The sequence below is a fragment of the Pieris napi genome, chromosome 15, assembly GCF_905475465.1.
Source record: "Pieris napi chromosome 15, ilPieNapi1.2, whole genome shotgun sequence".
In the NCBI taxonomy this organism is placed as follows: Eukaryota; Metazoa; Arthropoda; class Insecta; order Lepidoptera; family Pieridae; genus Pieris; species Pieris napi.
In genome coordinates, this window is record NC_062248.1 from 8769057 (window position 1) to 8794663 (window position 25607).

At 33.9% G+C, this 25607-nt stretch overlaps 1 protein-coding gene across 2 annotated transcripts; it reads right to left on the reverse strand.

The window, feature by feature from the left end:
* Positions 1-54: 54 nt before the first annotated feature.
* Positions 55-23067, reverse strand: LOC125056814 (anti-apoptotic protein NR13-like). Of its 2 annotated transcripts, none has more exons than XM_047660106.1 (6): positions 22915-23067; positions 3463-3649; positions 2776-3014; positions 1695-1955; positions 466-619; positions 55-256 (listed from the first exon to the last, which is right to left on the reverse strand). In XM_047660106.1, exons 3-6 carry the CDS (start codon positions 2944-2946, stop codon positions 243-245), a joined length of 600 nt encoding a protein of 199 aa, XP_047516062.1. In that variant the 5' UTR covers positions 2947-3014; positions 3463-3649; positions 22915-23067; the 3' UTR covers positions 55-242. The 2 variants fall into 2 exon arrangements, with proteins under 2 accessions (XP_047516062.1, XP_047516061.1); XM_047660105.1 differs by having other exon boundaries at positions 461-619.
* Positions 23068-25607: the final 2540 nt, after the last annotated feature.

Consider the following 25607-nt stretch of genomic DNA (forward strand, 5'->3'; position numbering starts at 1 on the left):
AAAATTTTTATTTATATAGATTGCGTGAATAAGTTAGTAGGTTATTTAAACTAATTTTCGTTGTAAATGCGATTCTTAAATTTTTATTCATAAAATACTTAATAAATTACAGAACAATTTACTGCGTAAGAATAGATAAAAAGCGAAGAAGAAATAGGGTTGCGCAGGCAATCACGAAGATGGAGATCATAACACGTAAATTTTTTTCGGATCTTTGGTCGCGTTCACTAACGCGCAGCCGCTCAATAAGTCCATTCTGAAAAAAAAAACAATTTAATATTCTAAATTAAAATTAAACAAATTTTGAGGGTTCATCATAGACACAAAGAATGGATCTTAGTTGGTCCCTGCTACTTTGTAATTTAATTGTGCAGGTAATGGCATTTCTGATTTCTCGCGACCAAAGTTGATCAAAGGCTGTTCACTAAGTCCTTTCTTTGTGTTTATATTTTGTCAGTACCCAACCGCCATGACTGGCAACCCAATTGCCAGGTTCCTCATGCAGGAGATCTGCGATAGCCGCCGCCGGGGCTGCTATAAGTTCCAGAGCAGGTTCGCTGTCTGATGCCTCAGCAGCTTCTCTTGCTAATGCACCACAGATGCAATATACAGCTGCAATCTAAAAATAAAAAAGGAATAATTTGCAGTTTACTTAGTGTTATTTACACTTTTTTATAAGCATAATTAGGTATAGTATGTAATGTTTGGTTTAATTTACGATCATCTGTTCAAACAGTGAATGTGACCAACGGAAATACTATACAGTTTGTTTAATAATTGGTATTAACTGCTTAGTTTTTCTTGTGATATCAGTATGAGAGCAGTAATATAAGCACTGGCTTCTTATAGATATAAAATCGTTACAAAAAACATCGGCCTTAGGTCGTACGAAAGTAATGTTCACTTGTGTTATTAAACCCTTAAATCTTCTTTTAGGTTATCGTAACCTTTTTATGGAGAATAGAAATACGAATCTACAACATAATACTACGTGACGTTAAAAGTAAATCTTTATGGCTCGTAAACGTATAATATTTTCACTGCTAGAATATTAAAAGCACTTGTTGGCGGTTATCACCTACTAAATGAGCTTTTACTTGTACATTGCACAATTTTGACACGCTCATATTTGTAAAGTTAATAAGGTGGAATTTTACAAATTATAACACTCATTTGTATAGAACTAATTACAATAGTCTTTAACAACGAAAATGAATAATTATGAAACATTAATCTCTTCATACGTTTACGAAAACTTAACGACTTTATTTATTCCATCTAATATATAAAATTCTCGTGTCGCGGTGTTTGTAGTTAAACTCCTCCGAAACGGCTTGACAGATTCTCATGAAATTTTGTGTGCATATTGGGTATGTCTGAGAATCGGACAATATCCCCGTAAATGTTAAGGGTAGTCCTAATAATTTAGGGGTAAATCATTTTTATTTTTTATTTTTAGATAAATTTTTATTTTTTTTATGATACAGCATTAAAAAATACATACAACCCCTAATTTTCACCCCTCTACGATTAACTTTTTTATTATTATTGTAGATAGTTATTTTTATTGAACTAAAACAATGTTTCTTAGAAATAATATACATGGCAAAACAACGTTTGTTGGGTCAGCTAGTATTTTTGTAATAATCTATTTCACTACTTATCCTTTGTGAAGACGTAATGAAGATAGTTACCTTTGACCAAGTTATGTTTTCTCTAGTAATGCGTCTAGCTAGGGCTAAAGCAAGTTCCGCAAGGGCTGTGTCTGATCGGAGCATGGCTGAGGGGGCTCTCGTCGCCTGACGGGCCACGTGTCGAAACGCGTCAGGCCGTTTCCTTTCTAACGCTGCACATAAAGCTCGTAACGCCGCTAGTACTCCCGACTCGACATTGTTTATTGCCTCTTCTCCGCATTCCGTTTCCAGCATTTGTTGTAGGCGTTTTAATACTATTTGCTGAAGAAGATATTACTATTTTACGATTTGGCATTCTGATAAACAATAAACTACGAGCTCAGAATGCCAAATCATAAAATGACTGCTTCACGACTGATTTGAGCGCGACCGCCGCTGTGAAAACCGCTGTGTGAGTTCGAAAAGTGAGTTACAGAATCGCAAGGCAGTTTTTGAGGGTTTAACATTAGGTTATGTCACCGAAATATAACAAAATCCGCAATTTCCTAGAATTATAAACTTTCGTAGGATTCTAAACGAGAGTTATTATTTTAAGCCCACATGCGGATTTTGTTATATTCCGGTTACATATATATATATTGAGATTTATTCATATTTTATTCTATTTATACTTAAACATCACACATGCTTAAATGTGGACAGCTAAATACTTATGAAAATACGAACGATATACATGAAATTGACATGAAAACTTCAGAAAGCGCAGCGGTAACCAGATCCATACAACTTCTTCACAATCGAGTAGCAAGCAATATCGCAGCACACATCTCTGGAGGGGATTTTTTGTTGCGAAGAAGTCGTATGGGTCCGCCAAGCATCCGCGAATATACAATGTAACTACAAAATAGCAATTAGGTAGGAATGATAATCAAAAGAAAATAATATCTGAATTCTTGACAATGTCCGCCGAGTAATTTTTCACCACATTTTTATTGTAAAACAGATTGCCGAATCGTTTACTCACAAGTTCTCATTATATCAATATCTATAATATAATAATACATATATCAAATCTCTCTGTCTAATTACAACTTAAAAGTATTTTTCTTCTAAGGGCCTATTTATTTCTTTCTTACGTTACCTTCTTAGGGCACGCTGATGATCTACGTATTTGAGTCTTAATGTACTGAAGACATAGAGCTCTCCCTTGTCGGACAATTTGCGGTTTGACCTGGGTAGGCATGGCTAGGCACCAACCGATGGTGGCAGACAACCTTCGGGAGACTGCAGCAGCTGCCGTGCTTGATACCATTGTGCTAAATCGTCGTTTAGTGCGATCAATTGGTGACAACGAACGTGTTTGTGATAATCGTAGGCCATCTGAAATATTATTTGTAAAAAAAAGAACTTATAATCTGTAATATTATTAGTAGTAAGTATTTAAGTTCTAATCCATACAATATTGTAGTTTATAACGTAATTTAAGTTCTTAGATATTTTTTTTAATATCCATAATGGAAAGTCATCGCAACCCATGGACACCCATTTTAGTGGGTGCGTTGCCGGCCTTGTTTTGAGGATTAAAGATACTTGTACTCTTTTAAAGAAAAAACTTTTTAACCGGATTAAAGTTTTGTATTATGTATTATAAATTTACAATTATTTAACATAATTTTAAATTTCGGTCAAACAGGTTAAACGTCGGTTAAATTTAAAATTATGTTAAATAATTGTAAATTTATAATAATACAAAACTTTAATCCGGTTAAAAAGTTTTTTCTTTAAATGTGTAAAGGTTATGTCAATAAAAGACTATACTTGTACTCACCGGACAATTTCAGCCGTTCAGCGCCGGGAAGTACGCTCAGCGGCGTGCTGAGTTTGCGGCGCGCTCGCAGCGGCGGCACGAACTCGTCTTCTTCTCCATCTGGTGGAGTGACGTGTATTGCGATGTTGTTGTCCTTTTGAATTCTCTTTCCATCCAATTGCCATTTTAAATCTGTTAGAGGTCCTATCTAAAACAAATATTGAGAAACGAGAGTGTTTTTTAATATCAATAAAGAGTTATTTGGAAATTATTATTCTAAAACAGTTTTAAGAAATATTATCCTTAAATTAATAAAGTATGTGTATGTGTAAAGTATATATAGTCACACTCTACAAAGTTAAATTTAGTTTGAGTAATAACAAAGCTGAATACTAAAAAACAATACGTAAGAAACACCCAACAAGAGTCTCATGTAAGGAAAATACCACCGAAATTATATTCATGATGCTATGAAAAACACATAAACAAAAGCGATATGTATGTATTACTATAATAAATGATGCATAAATTTTCTCACGATAACAACTAATAGATTGATCTGTGTCGAACCTTGAACGTCTTGAGTTTCAACTCCAAGGCAGTCATTCTAATAAAACTTTGTACCCATTAAGTATATGTTATAGTACGAGGTAACACAATGTTTAATATTAAACTCTTGAAGCCTTCTCGGAAAAATCTGTTTTCCTTTCAATATTACGTACTCGTCCCATTGAACGGTATCGAGTTATTGCCTAGTTCGTCCTTTGTCAACTTGTTGAGCTTCTGCTTTTATTACTATCGGAAAGAATTTTCATATTATAACATGTAAAACGGTATTAAACGTGAATGTGACATTTTTGTTACTCCCTCATCATTTGTTAAATTATGCCTTGTAAACCTAAAGGAAAAATTTTAAGTTGAAAATTATCTGCCTACCTTCTAAATACTACAATTTATAATAGTAATTATACTACTGTACTTTATTAGTGTCCAGTAATTATCTTTATTAGTGAGGTCGCGCGTTTGAATCGCTGCAGTAAATATAAATCTATATGCGCAAGTAATACATGTATACTCATAAGATGAGGGCAAACATCGTGATCAAAGGGATTTAGAGAGAGGAGACTTACGGGTATCAAGAGAAACCCAAGAACCCAAAAGCGCACGACGCGTGTCAGGCACAGACGGCTGATCACGTGGCTTATAAAGAAAAATGTTTAGTAAAAATAGATATGGAAATTTGAGTCCAAGATGGATGAGACGCCTCTATTCTTTTTTCTACATATAAGGCTGTTGAATTGTCGCTAAAGAGGCTTCATTAATAACGTCGTAGTCACGTATCTATTGCTTAATAGAATTCGCTATAGATTTGCCTTTTTTACTTCTTTTTTATACTTATAAACCGTTTTAAGGCCATTAACCTGCCTTTTTTCTGGGTATTAATAGTGTTTTTGTTCGGGTCATAGTTTATGTCTATGCGTCTTAATGTTTTATGAATAATACAGTACAGGTGACACTCAATGTAACCGTTAGGCATATTAATAAAATGATTCCTATTTGTATAGGTTATGATAGGATATATGATATTGTTCAGCTTTTTGTAATGAAATCTCAACCGAAATCATCAGCCAATAAAATCTTTGCTTCCTATCAATCTCTCTCAAAAGTACAATCTCTTTGGTCCATGCGTTGTTTAATTTATTTTTTTCCTCGATTTTTGTACTAAAGATTAAACCTATTTATTCTTTAAAACATTTTACGTACTATAACAAAATCCTAAACGGATATAATGAACATGGAAGAATAAAAGTTTTGGAAATAAAGTCTTTATAGAATAAAGTCAAACTCTTAAAGTTTGATATTTTTATAAAATGAATGCACCATTCATCAGAACCTAGGAAATTGTCAACGACAATCTATCGATTGGCATTTTTCTGTCCTTATTGAATTAAGGAATCTCGGGGTGGTATTTGTTGTTCACCTTTATTTCTTGTCCAGAGATGGCTCAAACATCCCGAAATGCCGGTATAATATTAATTCTAAATTCCACACGAAACATTTTTTGTCTTTACTCCTGCTTAGAACGTAATAGAGAAACATGATCTTAAGCAATTATTATAAATGGAGGGATATTATGAAAAACAGTTGAATAATTGTATGCCATTACTCAAGTCACGCATTCCTTTTGTGAGAGATTACTGCTATTCAGCAAGCATTTACGGATATGTTTGAATCGCAATATTGTCTTTGGCTAGCGAATACCACATTTAAATGAAACTTCTTTAACTAAATTTAACTCGACGTATCGAGCGCCTTATCGTATATACCTATTACCGGGTAGACTAGCAGTGTAGCTTGGAACTTTCACATCAGAAAAGTCAAAGAAATGAAAGAAAACAATGTGAGGAGACGGCGTGTTTCAGGCATCGAAGGCTGATAACCTCATAGTAGAAAAAAAATGACGAAACAAATAAAGACATTTCAAAATACCTATATACGCCAATGGTTTCTTATATATCAGTTAGGCGGCCTGTCGCGGACTCGCTGAAAATTAAAGTAGTACATATACGTTACTCAGGGATAATGTAACTTTCTAGTGGGGAACTTTTTAAATCGTTCTAGTAGTTTCTAAGTTTACTCTTTACACACATACAACATAAGTATTAGTATAGATAACGTTTAGTTAAAAATTGTGCTTTATTTAAATATATGAGTTTTACCGACTATATGATATTTAATTTATACATATAAGATAGAAACAGTGAGAGGAAATTCCGCGAATCAAAAATAATTCAAAGTTTTTAATATCCTTTGAACAAAAGAAATACAAAATTTCAATCAGAAATATAAAATACCTGTCTTCAAACGAATCTGGTAAGTACAAGAATTCGTAATTGGCGACGTCGGAACATTTAATTTTGTTAAATTGAAAATTATCCTTCCTTCTGATAGAATAGAGTGATACAATTGTATAATATTGTCGTTGAATTTTCTATAAGAATATAATTTGGAAGCTTATTCAAATTCTTTGAGGAACACAAGAGTGTTAGGAAGCCAACAAAAATATAACAAAAAACTGAATAACTATGAATTAAGTTTTTTATGAGACATGATCAGGCCGCTAACGACTAGACAATTGTCACGCCGGAAGACTGGCGTGTATGTTGCCGGCCTTTAAAAAGGGATAGTCTTGAAGGTCCCTAAGTGTAAGGTTTATACATCGACTGGAACCAGGTGCACACCCTTGTGCCTTGAAAAACGCTTTGTGGAACAGCAGGTGTCAAGATGATGCAAATAATTATATACTAGTTCAGCACAAACTTGTGTTGAACTAGTTGCTTCAGCTTGCGACTCTCATCCCTGTCGTAGGTGTGAACTCCGGCCGTGCACCAATGGACGCTGTCTATGTGCGCATAACACTCGCTCGTACGGTGAAGGAAAAGGTGAGGAAACCATACCTTAGACCCAAAAAGTTGACGGCGTGTGTCACAGAACGCTGATCACCTACTTGCCTAATAGAAAACAACGAAACACGAAAGAGATATAGAAATCTGAGGCCCAGACCTTAAAAAGTTGTAGCGGCATTGGTTTTTTTAGATAATTTAGATTACTCTTAGTAATAAATTTGCTATGCATTGCAGTACAAATGGAGTCGGTTTTGATTAACATTGCAGCAAAGAAAAACAGAAGTAATGTGAGAATGAAATATCGACTATTATTTTTTTCCTCATCCGAAGTGGGATTATCACAAAGGATGACGAAGGTGATATCGATGAAGATTAATCTTGCAGCGACTATTGAGGTCCATGATTACTGCTTTCTTCCGTATCTCTCGCTCACCACAATTGGTGAATAGCACTTGAAACGAGTTCTGTAAATATTGCAAAAAGTTTGTATCAAATAGTTTTCTTTATATGTGTTAACCAAAGACAATATTCTTTCTGTTTTTAAATTTGATTAATGTGATTTACGTTGTGTACGGAATTGCTTACATGTTTTTAATAGATACATTTATGTATCAAACCCTTAGAAGATGATCCTGAAAAATATACCAAAAAGGTCACTTCTAATTAAACGGGATTCATATTTCAAGTGATTTTACCTTGTTTATTTATCAAATTTTTTACGTGCTTTACAGCCACGGTCTCGGATATTTCAGCGCCTATTCGTTGTAAAACATAATAAAATTTCAATGGAAAAAATAACAAAGTGTATTTTATTACATGGCGGCTGAAATAAAATTATATTTTAATAGAGTGATGGTAACTTTGTATGTTTTACAATGCCTAAAATTAAAAAAAAATCAACTTAAATAAACGCGGGAAAAAATTCTTTCGTTTACGCTTAAATTTAAATGTTTTGAAAATACTTAGATTCATTAAGGCCAAACACTTCTGAAGTAATAAAATTCCGACTTTTTGCCAAAAACATTCTGTCTAGATGTTACGACAAATTTACCCGTTGTGGGGTTTGGAAATATCAATAAAAAAATTGTTGTTTTTTTATTTTATTGCTTAAACATTATAAAATAACCTCAAGGTACAAAAGTGTTGCCTGAAGAACAATAACCATAGTATACTTCCTTTACTTAGCAGCTAGACTAAAGAGAAAAAATAGTAAATACTTACATAAACAAAAACTAACCAAAAAAAGATAAAAAATATTTTATAACTATCCTGAATTTATAGTGCCAAGCAATCACACTACAGGTTGTCTAAAAAGTACCTTTTAAGCGTACCTTTGCAATTCAGATGTTATTTTAAGATGATTAACAATTAACAAGACGCGGAACAATATATGAGGAAAAGCTTGGACTGTTAAATAGATATTAACCTTTAATACAATTTTATTTTAAGATCAATTTAAAAGATACACAAACTTACACTTTATAAAAACATCACATTGAGCTCCGAATTGCTATTAATTATTAAACTTAAATGAACCGTATAGAACTAGAATAGTTAATATCCATTGTAAGTTTTTACAATAGGAGTACGTACGAGCTATTGAAAGAAATATACAAGTTGAATAGGTTTAAAAGACTTTACATTTATAAAAGATATGTGTAGTAGATATTAAATTTTTGAAATAGATAAGAATGTAATTTCTATATTTTTTGGTTACCATTTATAAAAAAATATGTTATGTATTGAAAATGCTGATTGATTATTCGTTATTTAAAGTATTGAAAGTAGCGACAGCCGTAAGGTCATGACTAAAGCCATGTCAGCAATGTTAATTCAGCGTTCAATGTTACTGATAAGTTTTACACTCTCGGCATACTAAGTGAGGTGTCCTTACGAGGAAATTTAAAGAGAATGCGTGATTAGTATGCATTTAGGTCAATCAATTTTAAAGCAATGTTTGGTTCGGAATAGATAAATAAAGTTGAAATGTGGTGACCGCAACTGAGCCGTAAGTTCCGTGCGATTATTCAATCAGAACTCAAAGCGGTGCCACTTGTTCTAGTCCAAAATTCCACAAAAGGCCCTTTGAACCTCACTTATGTTTGGTAGTCATGATTGTTTCGACTTTTATTGGAATCAAAGGATAATAAGAGCACGTTGATAGGCTTCGACATTTTATATAAGAGGAAAAAGTATGTTGAGTGGAATTTTTTTATTGATTTTTTTTAAATCTTTTTATGAGAGAAAACAAAAAAATAGAAAAAATCATTATGACTCAAAAAATGTCGCAAGTAGTGGTATCAGTTTTAGGATAACGCTCTTAAATATATAAATAGATTTTATCTAATTGTTAAGCCACTGCAAATTAAATAATCATCGAGAATAATGTTGATACGTATTGTTTTGATAATTTTCATTAATTAGTCAACGTAAAAAACATCTATATCCGTTTTTTTACTGAAGCTTTGTTTATCCTATGGTATCTATTGAATAAATGACTGATTGTTTCATTCTCCTTTTAGGTATAAAGCTTACGGAGGCCTGAGAAATGTAATACATATGTACTACCATTTATTTATCGAAAAACATTGCGACAGAATCGCAGAATGTCTTATCAAATTTTTTGAAAGCAAATAATGGTTAATCAATGAAAAGCCCTAATCAAAAAGTTCATTAATTCAGTTGATATACTGATACGAACTTGTAGGCTTCTAATAAACTTCTAAATGAGTTTCAGTCTGCCCCTAAAAACAAACACCAATAGTCTATACAAAAGTAAGACACGGTATCATCACATCACCTCTTTATTACAAGAATATAATATAAATAAGAACATAAAAAATGTTATTTCATGCTTGAGGTGACTTAAATCGCACCTGCTTAGTGCGATAAATCAGTTGCAGTGGTCGTTTATTTGAGTCGTAAATGATTTCGTAGACTAACAACCATAGTTCGTATTAAATTCGTGTTACGCTTGACGCTAAATTACTATAATATTAACTAACACACACACACGTGACACGTCACAGCGCAGGGCTTTGCGCGTAATACATTTACATTCCATTCCACGCTTACACCCTAAAAATCTATGGCATGTCTCAAAAACAGATAAACAATAAACAAGGAAATAAATGACGTCAAGATCAACAAGCAATAATGTTTTGTTGTGCTCGGCTATTGCAAATGGTTCTTTAATATTAGTTTTATATATACTTCTCATTGCTTATTAGAATGTTAATCAAACAACATTATAGCCTCTTATATGGGCTATGTTCATAACATTTATCAGCGATACGGATTTTTGTTATCGTACGATAACGCGGAAAAGTTCAAGCTAATATAAGAATCACAATGGGTTACAAAATACCACTTTTGTTTTTATTACAACACTTTATGATATTAGTTTAAACCTGAATTGAATTCTTCGCGAATATAACAGAATAAATACTACTTATCCAGAGCTTGATATATTCGGTGGTAGGCTGATCAACTTTAAAAAAAAATTAGTTTAGCTATCTACACCGATCTATCCTATCTGGTACCTAAACCGCATTGTTCAGCAAAAAATTACTCGTAAAAACTAAAATTTGAAGTTGTTATTTTCATTGTATTTTTATATTTTTTTGTAAAATTTATGTTCACCATAATTGTTATGTATTTTAGAATAGATTGTTTGTACTATAGAAAATGCATTATACGTAGGTATATATGATGTTGTGTACTTCAATAAATAAATAAACCTTTCTGCCCCGAGCGGGGAAAGTCATCTAATAAAATTGTATTAATTCTAAGTTGAAGTATCGAAATCGCGAATACGTTACCACAACAAAACTAATAATAAGCCGTAAAATGAATCTACTAGTTGGTAATTTTACCAAAATTGTAGAAAGTTTATTAACGTTCGTTATTGGTTATCTAAATTATCTTAATACCAGAATTAAATAAATAATAGGTAGAGGCCAGACGTTCTTGGAATCTAGATACATAAATGCTGAATAAAAGGTTCTCGGAGAATTGAGCTCGCTTTAGCACCCGTTTGAGTTTCACTTGTTCAGACTAGCTACCGTGAGATTAGATATTTTTCAAAGATATTGCTCCCTGTTGTAGTACAAGATCTTGTCAAGGTTTTATGCATTCACTTTTTGTATTATAATGCGACGCTTCCTGGCCATTTATTTATACCGTTGGTGTCAAAACAATGTTAATGGAATGATAAAACACAAAACAATTAGAGATAAACATGTGAACGCGGTAAATGGTATTCTTTAAGAAATACTTTTAACTCCGTTATATTTTTAATAACTGTGGTGACGAGTGGTTATATATTATAAGGTCGATTAAATTGATATTATATAATTATTATTTTTAATTAATTAGGATTGAAAATCTTATAGAGTGGACTTTACGGTGTCAATTAATTATGTCGCCGTAAATCACTTCTTATTGTCAACCTTAAGCGCCTTAAGTGAGATTACGTGTTGGTATAATGTCAATGTCTCGTTTTTGACATAAAGTTCAAAAACTGTTACAATCAGGGCCTCATAGCCTAGCGGTCTTATTAAGTGGCAGCTAGGTGAGGGGTACCGGGTTCGATTCCCGGTTCGAGGGCAAGTTTTAATTTAATTCAAAATTTGTTCTCGGCCTTTGGGAGGGTTGTGCGGTACCGGGCGAGTGCTTAAACCGTACTTGGAGGACACGGTCGAATTTCTAAGGCAAGCACGAATTATAAAATTCTTGTACATACTTGACGCTGGCTAATGCACAAACCGTGCCAGAGCCATTAAAAAAAACTGTTACAACGATTCTCCAGCCAAAGAGGATATAAGAACCAAAATTTAACACGAGTGCTTATTACGTAAAAGGTTATTCTAGTTCTAACTACAATAGCCAATACCAAATCGTGGGTTGTCAGTTCAGCATAGACAAATAGTTAGGCATGAGATGAGAGATAGTCAACTGAGATAGGCATTATTGAGGTTTATACCTCCGAAACTTTATTCACAGTGTGACCAACTAAAACTTCTAATAGAAATATAAATTCCAGTATCCTTTATGACTCAAAGGAATGTTTGAACTATCACTTCTTTAATGACTTCGACCGACCTTTTCCAAGATAGTACTACGCTGTTTAGTCATTAGGCTCCTGCTGGTTTATCTTTAACGACCCATCGTAGTAGATATGTTTATAGACATTTTATAAGTATGGGTCAATTATGAATTCGTTCGTGGTAGTTTGGTGGGGCGCGTTTCGTTTGATTGTGATTGGTCAACAGTATTTCTTCTATATATTCTAATCATACGCGACGCGATCCGTCATTCCGATTGACAGATAACAATTCAATGAAAGATGCAGCACATGTTAAACAAGAGCACTCATTTTTTGTTTTTTATTCTTATCAGCCCGCTAGGTTTCTAGAAAAACAATAGTTTTCTGCAAAATATTACAGTTGCTAATAACATAAGGTAATCATTATAAGGATCATAAATTTCACCCCTGTGTTCAAGTATTCATGAAAAATAAGACTTGTTATTAACACGTTAACCTGTCCCTTTTTCCCATAGCGTCAATATAATTTGACTGAAAGGGACGTCGTTTAAAACGGTTTTTATGTAAGGGTATGTTTGGAGTATTATTAGTTCAACTCCAATTTCTTATTTAGAAATTTGCATCAAATTAAGTTATTTATCTGTTATCAAAATGCTTCTTTTAAGCTTTATCATATTCTGTCTCACTTCCTGTTATTAAATTATTGAAATTAAATGGAACGGTTATGAAATGCAGCTGTAGCAAGATCTGAAATCAGTATGCAGCTGGTCGCTATAGCTAAAAAGTAGGATATTGAAAGATCTTTATTACTTTCTTAATCAGTTTAATATTAAACAACATCTTACTATTTACGAGAGGTTAAGTGCAAGTAAATTTTAGAGATGTGGGGTCACTCTGCATCTTCTACCGTATTTACCATGGATTAATACCTGGAGCTGAGTTTCATCATCGGACGTCGAGGCAGAATACGAAATACCACCCGTACCACCTCGACGTCCGTCGTTCCACAACTGAGCGTTTTGACGTGATAACGTCTTTAAAATCGTTTTAGTCGGGTGACATGTTCAGAAACTTGTGTCACACCAAAACCTCACGAGCGCGATCGCAGGTATAACGAGAGAGAGACGGACCGATCTCCCGTCTCATCTCGAGCGCTGCCAGTCATTCCGTGAATGTATGAAGAAAAATGTATATCATAGTCGAATAAGTAAACTTGTCATTTTGCACCCGAAATTTATCATCAAAAGTGTGAATAAAACGATAGATGTAATTTAAAATTTGAAAAAATTGTTATCTTCATTAATTCCTTACTTAAAAACTTATATCACCAATAAGACGTTATCACGTAAACATCTCGATCGTAAACCTACTTTACAAACAACCAATATTTTTTTTTTAATACAGTTTTTACCGCGCACCACGACTATATGGAACCAGCTGCCCACTAAAGTATTTCCGAACCCATTCGACATAGGGTCGTTCAAGAAAAGAGCGTACCAAATAAAAAGGCCGGCAACGATTTGCGAGCCCTCGGGCATTGAGAGTGTCTATGGGCGGCGATATCACTTAACATCAGGTTTGCCCCCTGTTCTATTTAAAAAACTACTATAAAGCAAAAATACCGCATATACATCGTTTATGTTTAGTTCGGCTTTCTTGTCACCATGACCTTCAACCTGTCAAACGACTTAACTTATAGAATAAAATAATATTATGAAGAACATTATTTTAAAAACAATTTTACAGAAGACTTTAGTTAGGCACTTTTAATTAGCTTGACTTAATTTGAACAAATAAGGAGGTAACATTACGAATCAATTGTTATCCTTTCTTATAGTCACGTGATAAGTGACAACGGAAATATTGTATCTTGTAATTAAAAATTAGATTTAAGCGCTTAAAGCAAACTCGGTAGCTTAATTATTTCTTAATTTGATAAAACGCTTTTACAGAGCAAGCAGTAGGTGGAAATTATCATGACAATATGGCAGATGTAAACTAAAATGGCGTTTTGCACAATGTAAATGAACACTTGAACCTTATTATCTCTTAGGTATCATTGTTATGCAAGTTCTTTGTCACGTTTCTTCACTTATTTGGATATGTTTATGGAAAATTACTGCGAAATACGTGTTGTCTAAAAAAAGGAATACAGTTTTTATGCCGTAATGTAAGCATACATTGCGCAAGAATTTTGGTGCTTCAAGAAAAGAAAAGCGTTTGAAGAATTAAAACAGACTATTAAAGATTATTAATTCTTTGTTGCGTTAAAGTTATTGCATAGTTCCTGTGTTTCTTTGTTCTCAGTTTAATGTAGATCTTGTTTACACAACAGTTGGTCATAAACGAAGTTACAAGCGTAATTTAGAAACAAATTTGCCTTCACATTATTTACATCTTATTCCTAAAACGTCTTAAAACAAAGTTTAACTAAGGTGGTTACACAGTTGCCTTGGCCAAATCACCACATTTTGATGCAAAGGCATAGTGGTAAAACGATGTACTTATCTGTTAGTTATTACAGGCAACCTGAGACAGTAATAACTTGAAATGGCTGGAAATTGTTATTTTTTTAATATGTATTCTGAAAATAAATATAGTCTATGTTATTCAGGAATTAGCATTGTAATAGTGAAAGTTCTTGTAAATCGGTCAGTTTATTCGTATAACATACAAAAAAAATCCTATTTATAATACTTTAATAGATTAATATAGGTTGTGTTCAAGCTTCCAAAGATAACTATAATTTTACTTTTTAAAGTATGTGTTGAGGGTAATTTAGAATATGCCAGTATTCTTGTTGACTAAATATATTTTTTTTACAGCATTTCATTTTAGTGCGTTGCCGGTGGAGTATACTCTTTTTTTTAAACAATTGGAGGTCGTGTATTCCAGGAAAGATCCACACCGGGAGTCGATTCCACAGTTCGCTTGTTCGCAAAATAAAATACCTTGTGAATCGGACTGTGGAAGACTTCCAGCCTTGAGGTGATGTGTAAGAAATTTTGAGTTAATATTTTCAATATCTAAACTTTTAATGTTAATAACAATAAATGTAAGGAAATTAATCTTGAATATGCCGATAATTATCGTAATCAGGACACGTCATCAAAGTAAATCGTTGAAGATCTTATGTGTAATGAATCTGTAATTACTATACAAATTTACTGATATCGGGCTGAGATTATATAATATACAGTAACATTAAACATTTGATGAATATATCTAATTCCAGATTAACTAACACTTTTAATAATACTCAAGAAATAATAGTTATAATATTTATTCAGCCTTTTGTGTCTGACAGTAGTCTCAAACACATCGCACCATTTGGCTTAAACATATCTTTTTTATATATGTAGATATATATTTCGTATTCCTAGAGCTAACATAAATTATATATAATAAAACACAATTATACTAAACAAGTAGCCAAAGATGGAATACGTTATACACTCGGCGTCAAAAAAATCGCACCTTTCTTAAAATTCGTGTCAAGCGATTATAACTTCTAAGATCCTTCCTGTACCCTATCAATATTAGTATCATTTAAAAGCTCAATTAATAAGCTTTCAAAAAAATAATCATTTGTTTACGGAAAATCAGAAACCACAAATCGCCAGCACTTTGATTAAAAAGTGGCGATGTACGCGTTTGGAGGCTCACTAATTGTACCACCCTGGACGCGTATAAAACGAGGGGGTAAAAGTCAATTATGGGTTATTCGCTATCCAGACGTCACAGAGGTCACTCCTGAAGAGCTTCGACAAGAAAAAACCCAGTGAAAATGGATACCATGGCAAAGAAGCAGCTCAAGTGGTGGCCCTACTGCAAATCGGACTACGGCAGGTTGAAGTTGCTCGGCAACTGAAAATCAGCCGATTTCGAGTGCAACGGGTATACCAACGGTTCCAAGAGACTGGAGGTTACATCAGGAGACATGGATCCGGGAGACGTCGCTGCACTACCGTCAGAGGTGATCGCTCCATTGTGTCGACGTCTTTGCGGAACCGCTTCTCCAACGCTGTGGAGCTGCAGCAGCGGCTTTGAGCTACTCGAAGGACAGCTGACAACGTCTCCACTATCAGAAGAAGGCTGTGAGAGAAGAATTTGCTGCCCCGAAGAGCTGCTACAGGCCCCCAATTGACTGCCATCCACCGGACGAAAAGGAAGCGATTTTACGAAACGCACGTGCCGTGGACATTCGACCAGTGGAGGAATGTCCTGTTCTCCGACGAAACCCGAGTGGGCCTGTACACCAACAACATGCGTAAGAGAGTCTACAGGCGACCAGGGGAGCGTTTCACACCAGCCTGCACCGTGGAAACCGTCGGGTATGGAGGAGGATCCTGCATGTTCTAGGGCGGCATTTCTATCGACGGCAAGACAGACCTCGTGTGCGTCTCCAGAGCTGGAGATGGTCGCGGCCAGGGGTCTCTGACTGCCCACCGGTATATCACCGAGGTTTTGGAGGAGCATGTGGTCCCATGCGCAGGTTTTGTCGGCGCCAACTTCGAGTTCATGCACGACAACGCCCGGTGCCTCACAGCCTTGATTGTCAAGGACTACCTACGTCGAGTTGGCATCAAGGTTATGGACTGGCCAGCAAGAAGCCCCGACCTCAATCCTATCGAGCACCTCTGGGACGAGCTAAAACGGCGAGTTCGGGCCCGTAATCCAGCTCCTGCCACTCTCGATGAGCTTCGAGGTGCCGTCATCGAGGAGTGGGACAACATTCCCCAGGAACACGTCGTGACGCTCATCAGGTCCATGACTGACCGCTTGGAAGCTGGTCGGAGGGCTAGAGGAGGCAACACTAGGTTTTAAGACTAATTTTTAAGGATTGTCATTGTTTACTTTTAATTTTTGTATTGTTCCTTTTATTTGTAATTTTGATCAGAATACACATTGTTTCACATTTTCCCAGAATTTTCTTTTTTTCTGGGGGTGGTGGCCAATTTTCTACCGTTTTCAAATAAGGGATTTCATTAGCTTTCAAATGATACTAATAATGATAGGGTACAGGAAGGATCTTCGGAGTTATAATCGCTTGACACGAATTTTAGGAAAGGTGCGATTTTTTTGACGCCGAGTGTATATACATATAATATTCAAATATTTTTGAAAGGAATACATCAATAAAAATTATTAAATACTTTATACCGAATTCGGCTGTGCTGTGTTTTAGTGTGTCAGATGTGTGTGTGTCATGATGCAGGAGATATAGCGCTATGAATTTATTTATTAACACTTCATTGCATAAAGAGAAATAAAACAATTGACATAATTAAATGAAAAGGAGGGCAACTGGCGGCCTTATCGCTTCCGAGCGATCTTTTACAGGCAACCACTTATTCTTAATACTCCTTTTAAGCTTATTCCGCGATGGCTTTATATGTATACAGGTATATCAAGCCAAATTACACTCCAGTTCCCGCTTTCATATATTGCAAAAAGTTTTTTTGTATTGCAAACAAGCTTTGTTAAAAAACAATATTAAAAATGCAGTTTAAACGTTTATTCGATCGGACAAATGTTAAAAGTGAAAAGTTACAAAGGTGTGCAATTATTCAAAAATCTACACATTTTTATGATAAAATTTCCACCTTTGAATATTAAACTGTACAAAATCGTACTTTACTTTCAATTGCCATTTTTGCTGGACCAGATGTGCCTTCAGAGACAGTTTATGAAAGTTATTCGAGTTGCATTTATAAATAGCTTTATTTTTCTTGTATTCCACTACTTCCGTAACCATGTAACGGTCTTGTAGCATGTTACAAATCCTTTTTAGCCTTCCCCATTAAAAACTAGTGGCGCTACAACCTTTAAGGTCTGCCTTGCGATTCTGTAAAACAATAAACTACAAGCCTCCTTATCAGAATGCCAAATCGTAAAATGACTACTTTACGACTGAGTTGAGCGCGACCGCCGATACGTTTTTGAGAAAATTACGTTTATGTACATATTTCAGTCAATTATCATCAAAACATTAAAAAGTATACATGAAAATGTTCCCTATAAATCGCTATCTTCTGGTGTAATTTTTGTCAAAATCCACTGGGTAGTTTTTGAGAAAATTTCGTATATGTACATATTTCAGTCAATTTACGTACATATAAAAACACGCTGAAACTTAATGTACTCAAGTTAATTTTAAAGGTGAAATATCCTTTCTTATACAGGACGAAGCTACGTTTCTATGATGCGTTCATGACACACATTCGTCCTGCTTCTAATGTTAAAATATTCAAAATTCATGTTGGAAGTCGTGAGTCCTTTTCGTTATGAGATTTGATATCACAAAGAGCGGGGTTAACCTTTCGGTTTGAGTATGCGGCTCTCTTAAATATTAATTAATCTCATAATCATAATTAAATAAGTGGATTCGGACCTCGCAGTGGACGCATTTAACACTCTCTCACAGTACTCTCTCGTACAGTGAAGGAATTATGGAAAGGATGATACAACTGCATTTCTTGGAATCACCATGGATTCAAAACTTCAGTGGTCCCCTCATATTAACGGATTGGCGAAGAGACTTATGCGGTTAAAAAAATTCCCTCACTAAATGATGTCGATACAACTAGACTTGTTTATGTTAGTTACTTTCACAGTTTAATAGCTTATGGCTTATTATTATGAGGTCATGCTGCTGATTTAACTAATGAAACTATTTTCATCCTGCAGAACAAGGCTATTCCTGCAATCTATAATTTAAAATATAGGGAATCTCTGAGAGATAAATTCAAGGAAATTAATATACTTAGATACCTTTCCCTTGTAATACATTTATGAAAATATTATGTATGTATACAAAAATAGTTATAAGTTTACTAGAACAGAACATACGCACAATGTTAATACTCGGAACAAACGCAGGCTACAATTTCCCCGTACTACCTAGACTATCTAAAGTTAGTAATTCTTTTTTGGGAAAAGGGATACTCTTCTTCATTAAAATCCCAGAGGCTCTTTTATCTCTGCCTTTTAATAAATTTAAGAAATGTATTAAAGAAAAGCTGTGTAAAAAGGCTCACCATAAAGTTAACGATTATCTAGTTGATAAAAGGGCCTGGGACTAGTGCTAGACAGGCTACTTTTAATTAATTCGATTTAGATATTTGTTTTAAAATAAGTGTTGTTTGATGATTTGCTATTTTAAAAGAGTACCGAGAGATTTTTACCCCGGCTTTTTCTCTCGGCCTCCACCCTCTGTCTTCTTGCTGATGAGTAGGATGCCTATTCAAATTTAATGACGTGGAATAAGTGATACCTGTGTCTTATGTTCCATAATAAACATATTATTATTTTTTAAAGACGAGACCCACTTGCCAATTAGTAAAAATAATTATGAAGAAACATATACAGAAATCTGAGCCCAAGATGAAAGATCACAGGGCGATAGACATCTTAAAATTCATGGAATTGTACTGTACGAATTTGAGTTTAAGCTTGAGTAATGTTTAAGGCTTATAATTAACTTATCGCTTACGTTGGCTTTCCTACCGATGCGATGAAAAACAAAGCTATAAATGTGAAGTGTTTGTAACTTAATTACGCTAGCAAAAAAGTAAACTCATTTTTCATCATTATCATTAGCATAGAATCGAATGATTTTATGCGGGAAAACATGCGGTACTCCGTGGTATTTTAAAATACATTATTCTGAATTGATTTAAAAGGTAAACAAATATTTACTTTTTAACCAGAGTCAAGGTTAGAAGTGATGTGTAATGACAAATCGAATGAATGAAACGGTGAGTTGTGAAGGTCTTGTGTAGATCCAAAGTTTTAAAATACGTTAATGGTTAATTAATGTTATGTGACAATAAAATGTACTTGACATTTATAACTTATTTATGTTTTTTATTTAATATCTTAGATTAATATAGTATCCAAGTTCCTAAATCATAATACGTATAGAATAGTGTGTGGTTAGTGATCAAATCCTGATTTTCTTCACGGTAAGATATACTACAATAAATTCAGAATAAAACCGAATAATATTATATACTCCGATTTTTAATTCTGTAGAATTCTGAAAACTATAATTTTTTCACATGTCCGAGATGGCAAACCTTTTTGACCGGGCACATTTTTCAATTTCAATAAGAGTCTGAACATCTGAGTCTATACATACATTTTATTTGTTAGTGAATATATCCATTTTATTAAGTGCGGTACTCGACATTAAAAGTGGTGTAACGTCGAGTGATAATTACGTCCTTTTTCATCACAAACAGTAAAAAACGCACAAGTTTAGATAACATTTTATTTTATTAAAAAGGTTTACGAAACTGAAATTAGTAGGCAGTGACGCCAGCTAAAGAATAAAATAAAATAAATTTGTTTGTGATATTGTAATATATGTTATTTTTTTAATAGGTCACTTGAGTAGGTAAATATTTAGGTTTACCTTTTTGTAGGTAAAACATAAAAATACGTAGTATTTTATTTTATATTGCCCTCATATGAGTCAAATTCATTCAAGTCAAAAGGGACACCTTTTTCGGTGGAGAACTTTTTTAGTAGCAACACTTACGAAATGTCAGAATTCTACGCAATGAAAAATCGGAGTATAGCACATTATTTTAGTTTTTTCTTAATTCAAAAAACTTCATTAGCTTTATTCCGCGAAGACCGAAAACATTTACGATTTAACACCGCATTTTGTGGTTAATAGTTCACACCCATCTTATTAATCATTAATTGTTATTATCATGTACATAATTCTATTTATATTTCGCAAAAGTCTCGAATTAACCAATACCCAAATCTCTTTTACCATATTTAACAGATTTGTAGCTAACATTAAAAAATTTCCCGTGTTCCTATACACTTGGTAAGTTCTAAAAATAAACATGCTTTATTGCGTATTAATTATTAAATTGTTCAAGATATAAGCTTCCTCTTTCATGTCAGAATTTGATAATTGAAGTGATGTTGCCTTCATTAAAGCTAATTAAATTAGCACAAATCTCAATTAAGGATATACTGATATTTGTTTATACCAAGTTCACCAATTACCGTGTTAGCTTTAATAAACTAATTGGTGTGAATTTAATTCTTCGCTTCACTACCTGTCGGACAACATATAATATATGGCTTATTCATAAAAGCTATGAATAATTATGTAATAAACTAATTTAGCTACCAATCAAAATATACATATAAATGAATCTAGCCCGCTTTATTCATTCCTCTAGAGTTTGAATTTTGCGATTTATATCTGATTTATACCTACATTAAATAAAGTAAATATAAAACATTATTTTTCAAATGAAGCAGTGTAATTGCAATCATCTGTCTCTTTTCCTAACAGCGTGAACACAATTTAACAGAAAGAACGAAAGAGTACTTTAGTTAAAAGATTGCCGTCAGACTCATTGATTTATAATCAATATATTATAGTATTTTTTAAACGCATACTTTTATACATGCCTTTTTCCCGTTGCGTTTTAACATACCGTTGAAACTGTAATACGAATTTCTATATATCCTGCATATATCTATATGAAATCTTTTCCCTACAATGAATATTTTACTTGCCGACTCAGACACGGCGACTTATCTCTATTAATATATAATAATAAATCAGTGGGCACTACAACCTTTTTAGATCTGGACGTCAGATTTCTGAATGTTTCATGAGCATTTGTTAATCTAATAGGTAAGTAGGTGATTATCCTCCCGTGCCTGACACACGCCGTCAACTTTTTGGGTCTAAGGCAAGCCGGTTTCCTCACGATGTTTTCCTTCACCGTTCAAGCGAATGTTAAAAATGCGCACAGAAAGTGCATTGGTGGACAGCCGGGGATCGAATCTACGGCCTCAGGTATGAGTGTCGCACACTGAAGCCGCTAGGACAACACTTCTCCGCCGACATGCGGCAAGAAGACCGTAAATAATATGTTTATGCCCTGAAACTCTGTCATTATAAGTATTTCACAAAGCAGTATTATTTAAAACTACCAGCTATTTATTTGAACATTAAAAGTCTGATCCAAATAGGCACAACTATTCATACCTTTATTCTACTTCTATCAGTCCCGAAAGATTTTACTTAAGGAACTTGGATTTTCTCAAGTTTAAGGACCATTGCTTCGGGCATTTCAATGACGAAAGTAAATGGACGAGGGACAACACACCGACAGAGTAGTGATTTAACTTTAACTCTAAACAATTTGAACTTTTCCGGGTCATACTGTATTCTCGGTTTAACAATTATATTTTGTAGTGAAACTTCTTTATCGGGGTTGGAAAAAAATTTAGTGTAACATTTTTCGGTTACGCGTCACATGTTTCGGTTACGCGTCACATTCGACCGTTACGCGCGTCTTTTTCTCGTCCCTACCACGGTTGATTCGAAGAGATTCTAAACCATTAATAACAAAAATTTATAATAACTATAACAATGATACTAAAAATTATATTACAATTTATGAAATTCTGTAATAATCTTAGTGGTAATAAGGTAAAATGAAATAATTGTATTATTTGTATTCAAGTCTGTGATATTAAAAGCCTTTTGTTAAACTTTATCTAATTTAACTTTATTTAACCAATTTCTGTAAAGTTAGTTGCATATAGATATTTTTTTGAAAAATAAGGTCATAAAGAAGTTTCACTTCTAACGTGTGTAGTGTGTACACTAGTACACGCACATTTTTTTTTATTCATTAATTGTTTACAAACATATATTAATACATTATATATATTAATACGGTTTGAAGGACGTTATGAATCCAATCTCAGAAGGTAATTAGTATTTATTTAGTTAGATTTTTTTTGTTAAGGCTATCAATAGTATAAGAATTACTAATTCACTTAGTTCTTAAATAATTTCAGTTTATTGTAATTATGTAGTTAACAAATGTAAGATCATTATTTAACGTTTTAAACGCGAGCAGCAAAACCAAAATCGAACCGAAAGTTTTATTCATGCGCGCGAGTTATATCAGAATCACAAATCAATATTGTTATCGGCATAACAAATTGTATTATAAAGTAAAATACCTTGAACCAAATTGTATCCGTGTTTGAAAGATGAACTGCAATGGAAATAACAATAAACTATTGAAAATGTCCTAACACATCTCGCCGTACGAGTGTCACGCACGATACACAGCTATCAACTAAACACATTAAAAATTCCCGTCAGTGTATACTGTGCGATGATTTTTCTCATTGTGCTATCGCTTATAAGCTATGAACATACTTTTTGTACGTGTTCAATCTTTGTGGTTTTGCTATAAATCATATTGTCGTATGGATTTGCGATGACATAGCGACTTAATTACGATAAGCTTATAAAACTTTGACTTCGGTTCACATTTAAATACACTAACGTAGTTTTTTTATAAATAATAAATTAATATAATAATAAATATTAAAATGCCACGCGTTGAGAAACCGGCAGATGAGCCGCCTGCCCGTTTGCCATGTTATATAAAAGAAACAAAAGAGCAGTTTTGGCTTAGTGGTTTAAACGTGCAAACACACGTTTTGCGTTTGAATCACGGCTGTGCACCAATTTTTTGGTTAAGGCAGACATTGTGATGACACTAGTCAATAAATTTATTTATTTATTACATAAATACATACCTTATCCTTATAAACTATGCCAATACGGTAATATCGAGAATAATTAAAATACAATAAAGTCTATAATATCAAACACATAATATACACAATATCGCTACTGTGAATTCACTCTGCGAAAACATAAATATATCGATAGTGTCGGAGACAGCATTGAGTAGCAACGTCTTTGATAACGTGGATCTGTGCAACAGGTTGGGGTTCTGGCCCCTGGTTATAATATATTATAATGTTTGTCCGCGACCAAAAAACTCCATTATCTTTCCGGTAGGTAATTCGTAATCCAAGTTAATATTTTTTCTTGGATGTTGTAGTTGTTTAAGATAATATCGGTGATTACGCGGAAGCCGGACCGTTTTGTTTGACCGTGAAGTATTGAGAATGCACGTGTTAAGCCATATGGGCGTTTGAACCGCTGTGTACCAGTGGACTCTCCGTTGTGCAAACCACAGTACAGAGTGTACGGTGAAGGAAAACATGTGGAAACCGGCATGCTTTAGACCGAAAAATCGACGGATTGTTACTTGCCTATTGAGAATTTTTTTTATCACAAAACAGTTATCTGATTCCGAGACCAGTTGTACTGCTGCGGGTTTTTCCTTAAGGTCTTATTTGATGTCCCGAATTCCCATTTGAACCATGGGACAGACGTACGTTTAATTTGAGAGTATATGTGCCGCGTATATCTTTGTTTATAGTCGTATTTTTAATTAGACGAAGCCAACTGTTGTTGGATAATGTTGCCATATTTAAAGTAATAGTGATACGTTCAGTTCTTGTTCAATCAGATGAGTGAACAATGAGTGTGAATAGTTAATCATTTCAAACAATAAAAGAATATTATTTCTAATTTAAAATTTTATAAAAGTGCTCTGATATAAGTTAGGTACTAGTAGTATGTAACTACAATCAGTTTTTTGACGGTTTATAACAAAGCGCGGCGTGGTGACTAGTGCCATCACCGATTATTAATTCAGGAGTTTTTTCAATCATTCACTTTGTCACAACACTATTTTTATTTCATTAAAAACCGACAACACCGTAAAGTTGACTTCATCTAATTAAAAATACGACTAGGGGCCTCATAGCCTAGCGGTCTTATTAAGTGGCAGCTAGATGAGGGGTACCGGGTTCGATTCCCGGTTCGAGGGCAAGTTTTAATTTATTTTAAATTTGTTCTCGGTCTTTTAGAGGGTTGTGCGGTACCGGGCGAGTGCTTAAACCGTATATGGAGGACACAGTCGAATTTCTAAAGACAAGCACGAATTATAAAAAATCCTATACTTGACGCTGGCTAATGCACAAATCGTGCCAGAGCCATATAAAAAAAAATACGACTATAGCAACATAACACACGACATAACTACTAAACCATATTGCTATTTCATTAACTCAACATTAAGTATAATGATGATAATATTTTCTACCTACAATTACAATTATATAATATTATACACTCTCACAAATGAAAATAAAGACTAATAAAATCGAATCTTTCATTACACTGATCAAAACAATTAGTTTAATGGCGACATAAAGAACGAGACTTACTGCGAACTATGACTCCCGTAGGTCGAAATCCAAACCGTTTCTGACACACTGTAGCCACACTTAGGGCCCAGGATTTTTTCTGACTATCACCCTAAAAGCTTACAATAGTACAGACCAGTAGACTAACTATAGTATAGACTAAGCTTTAAGTTCGTTATTGTTTTAATAGCTTTTATGGTATTGTTCTCTCTGCAGAGGGCAAAAGAAAGAGGGGAAGTCATGTAAAAAGATGGGCTGATGGTATGCGCAAGGAGATGGAGATAGATTAGCGTTAGAGCACAATGGACTTAAATAGGAGGCCTATGTTCTGACTTCCTCCCCATACAGACAGACCTCCTCCTTCTTACCAATTATTTGTTATTTTATGTACTAACGGACAGAGATAACAAGCTTTATTTATTTATTATTATTAACAGAAAAATGGTGTATAAATATAATGAAGAAAATGAAATTGCATTAATAGCAAGTCGGCCACACTTGTCTCCATACCATATTAAACAAGTATAAACTAGTTAAATTTTGTAATAAAAATAAGATAACAGTTCTGGTTTTTATAC